Source organism: Corylus avellana, chromosome 4 (assembly GCF_965113065.1).
Source record: "Corylus avellana chromosome 4, dhCorAvel1.hap1.2, whole genome shotgun sequence".
NCBI classification, from domain to species: Eukaryota; Viridiplantae; Streptophyta; class Magnoliopsida; order Fagales; family Betulaceae; genus Corylus; species Corylus avellana.
Genome location: NC_142493.1, coordinates 34,573,141 through 34,575,120, shown reverse-complemented (window position 1 = coordinate 34,575,120; position 1,980 = coordinate 34,573,141). Strand labels below are relative to the sequence as shown.

General features: G+C 41.9%; 1 protein-coding gene across 1 annotated transcript; it reads right to left on the bottom strand.

Moving 5' to 3' along the window:
• Positions 1-548: 548 nt before the first annotated feature.
• On the bottom strand, positions 549-1,379 carry LOC132179940 (S-adenosyl-L-methionine-dependent methyltransferases superfamily protein). The gene has a single exon (XM_059592761.2). The coding sequence runs from the start codon at positions 1,317-1,319 to the stop codon at positions 549-551; it is 771 nt and encodes a 256-aa protein (XP_059448744.2). The 5' UTR covers positions 1,320-1,379.
• Between the last annotated feature and the right edge of the window lie 601 nt (positions 1,380-1,980).

Genomic DNA, 1,980 nt, shown 5'->3' with positions numbered 1-1,980 from the left:
ACACACCTAGGAGTCTAGGACACACTTATTACACTCCATCACAATCCCCCCGGCCCCTTCTCACCATGCCACGTAACCACCTAAGTCCACGTATATGTGGCATCCTAAACCACCCTACGAGCCTACATAAGCACTCGATATTCTCGATATTCACGGGGGAGAATTTTCCACTATTACGATAGAGAATGGACAAGAACCTTAAAACCCTATCTAGAAAAGATGGGAACAATAAGCCTATAAAAGGAGGAAATGTTTATTCATCAAGTATGCTCGATTTAATTTCCCTAAATTAATGGACGTTGCTTATTAGCCAAATTTATCTTTCCTTCTTTTTTTTTTTTTCTTCTTTTTTTTTTCTATTGATTTAAGGTTGAAAAATAGTTTCAATAAAATTGTATTATCTGTAAGTGTTAGACGACTTAAATTAAATACCGTAAATGGAACTCATTTGTGACAATCATAATTTAATTCAAGAAAAAGTAATACGAATTAAGAACGTGTAATGAGAAAAACAACAGAAAAAAAAAAATGCCACGAAAATCACCCAATCAGGACCGTTGGATCGGTATGTTTTTCCTGAACGCAACCTCGGTGTCCAATCCGAATCCATCAACCTTCCGAATATGGACAACCTCGTAGCCCTTGAACATCTCCACCAACGGTTTGACACTGTACAAATCATTAGCTGAGTACTTATCCGACCGTCTAGACAACGCCACGTGTAACACGCATACCCCGCCGGGCTTCAAAGTCCGTTCAATCTCTGCAACGAACCTGTGCGGGTAGAGCGCGTGATCGAACACGTTGGAAAACTCGAAGTCGAAGGTCTCGTTGTCGAAGGGCTGGTTGTGAAAGTCTCCTCTGATCACCAGCGGAGGACTCGGCACCAAGTCGATCCCCACCGAGTCGGACACGCCGATACGCCTCAGGGCCTCCACCTCTTGACCGACTCGAGCACCAATACAGAGCGCTTTCGACTCGTTCAAGAGAAGCCGCTTTCGCTTCAAATCTTCGAAGAATAGTGCAAACACTTGGATTTTCCGATCCCAGTCACGGGTTGTCCATACTTCTCTGAGTTTTGGGTTGAGCGTCTTCTTCAGCTGGCGCTGTATGTAGGACTCGTATGAAGCGTATCCGGGTCGGATTTTCAGGTCTCCGGATCCGTAACTCGGCTTTTCCGGTGCTGGGTCGGTGGTGGTCCGGTGTTGGCGTTTGGGTTGGAGAGAGATGAGGAGGAGAAAGAAAGGGACAGACAGGAGGAGAGAGAGAAGGAACCATTTTCTGAGTATTGGTGGTTTTGTTTGCGTGGTAATTTTCATGTCTGCGTGAAAGCTTCTTCAAACTTTTTCTCTGTCTCTCTAAACTTTCTCGCCGGCGCCAATGTTTGAGAGTGTTTGTTGCATGAGAAAAGAAAAAGCGTATGGAAAAGAAAAGAAAGGCAAAATAGGAATATTGGGTTCATGAGCCCATTGAGCCGGCCAACGAGGAAGGGACATATGGCGGCAGTAGAGTGTTCAAATGGGCCGGTTATAACCGACTTGACAACCGCTAATTGCTTTGTTATACGGTTATTAAAAACCGCTAACCGCTTAGGGTATCTGCAGTTAGCAATTTTAGAGGGTAGGGTAAAGCGGTTATAACAGCTAACCGCCTTCACTGCTAACCGCTTAGGGCGCCTGCGGTTAGCAATTTTAGAGGGTAGGGTAAGGCAGTTATAATAGCTAATCGCTTTCATATATATATATATATATATATATATATATATATATATAACATTTAAAACCACGTCATTTTGGTATTAAACATGACTATGCATGTGAATTGTGAAATATATAATGTGGTATGTGATGTTTTGAGTCAAGCCTTATTTAAAAACATTGGTTGACCCAAAAAACAGCATTTTTAAAAATAAAAAAAAAAAAAAAATTTGTAATATTTTGGCCTTAAACCCTTAAAATAAGCCTAAAAGATAAGTTGACT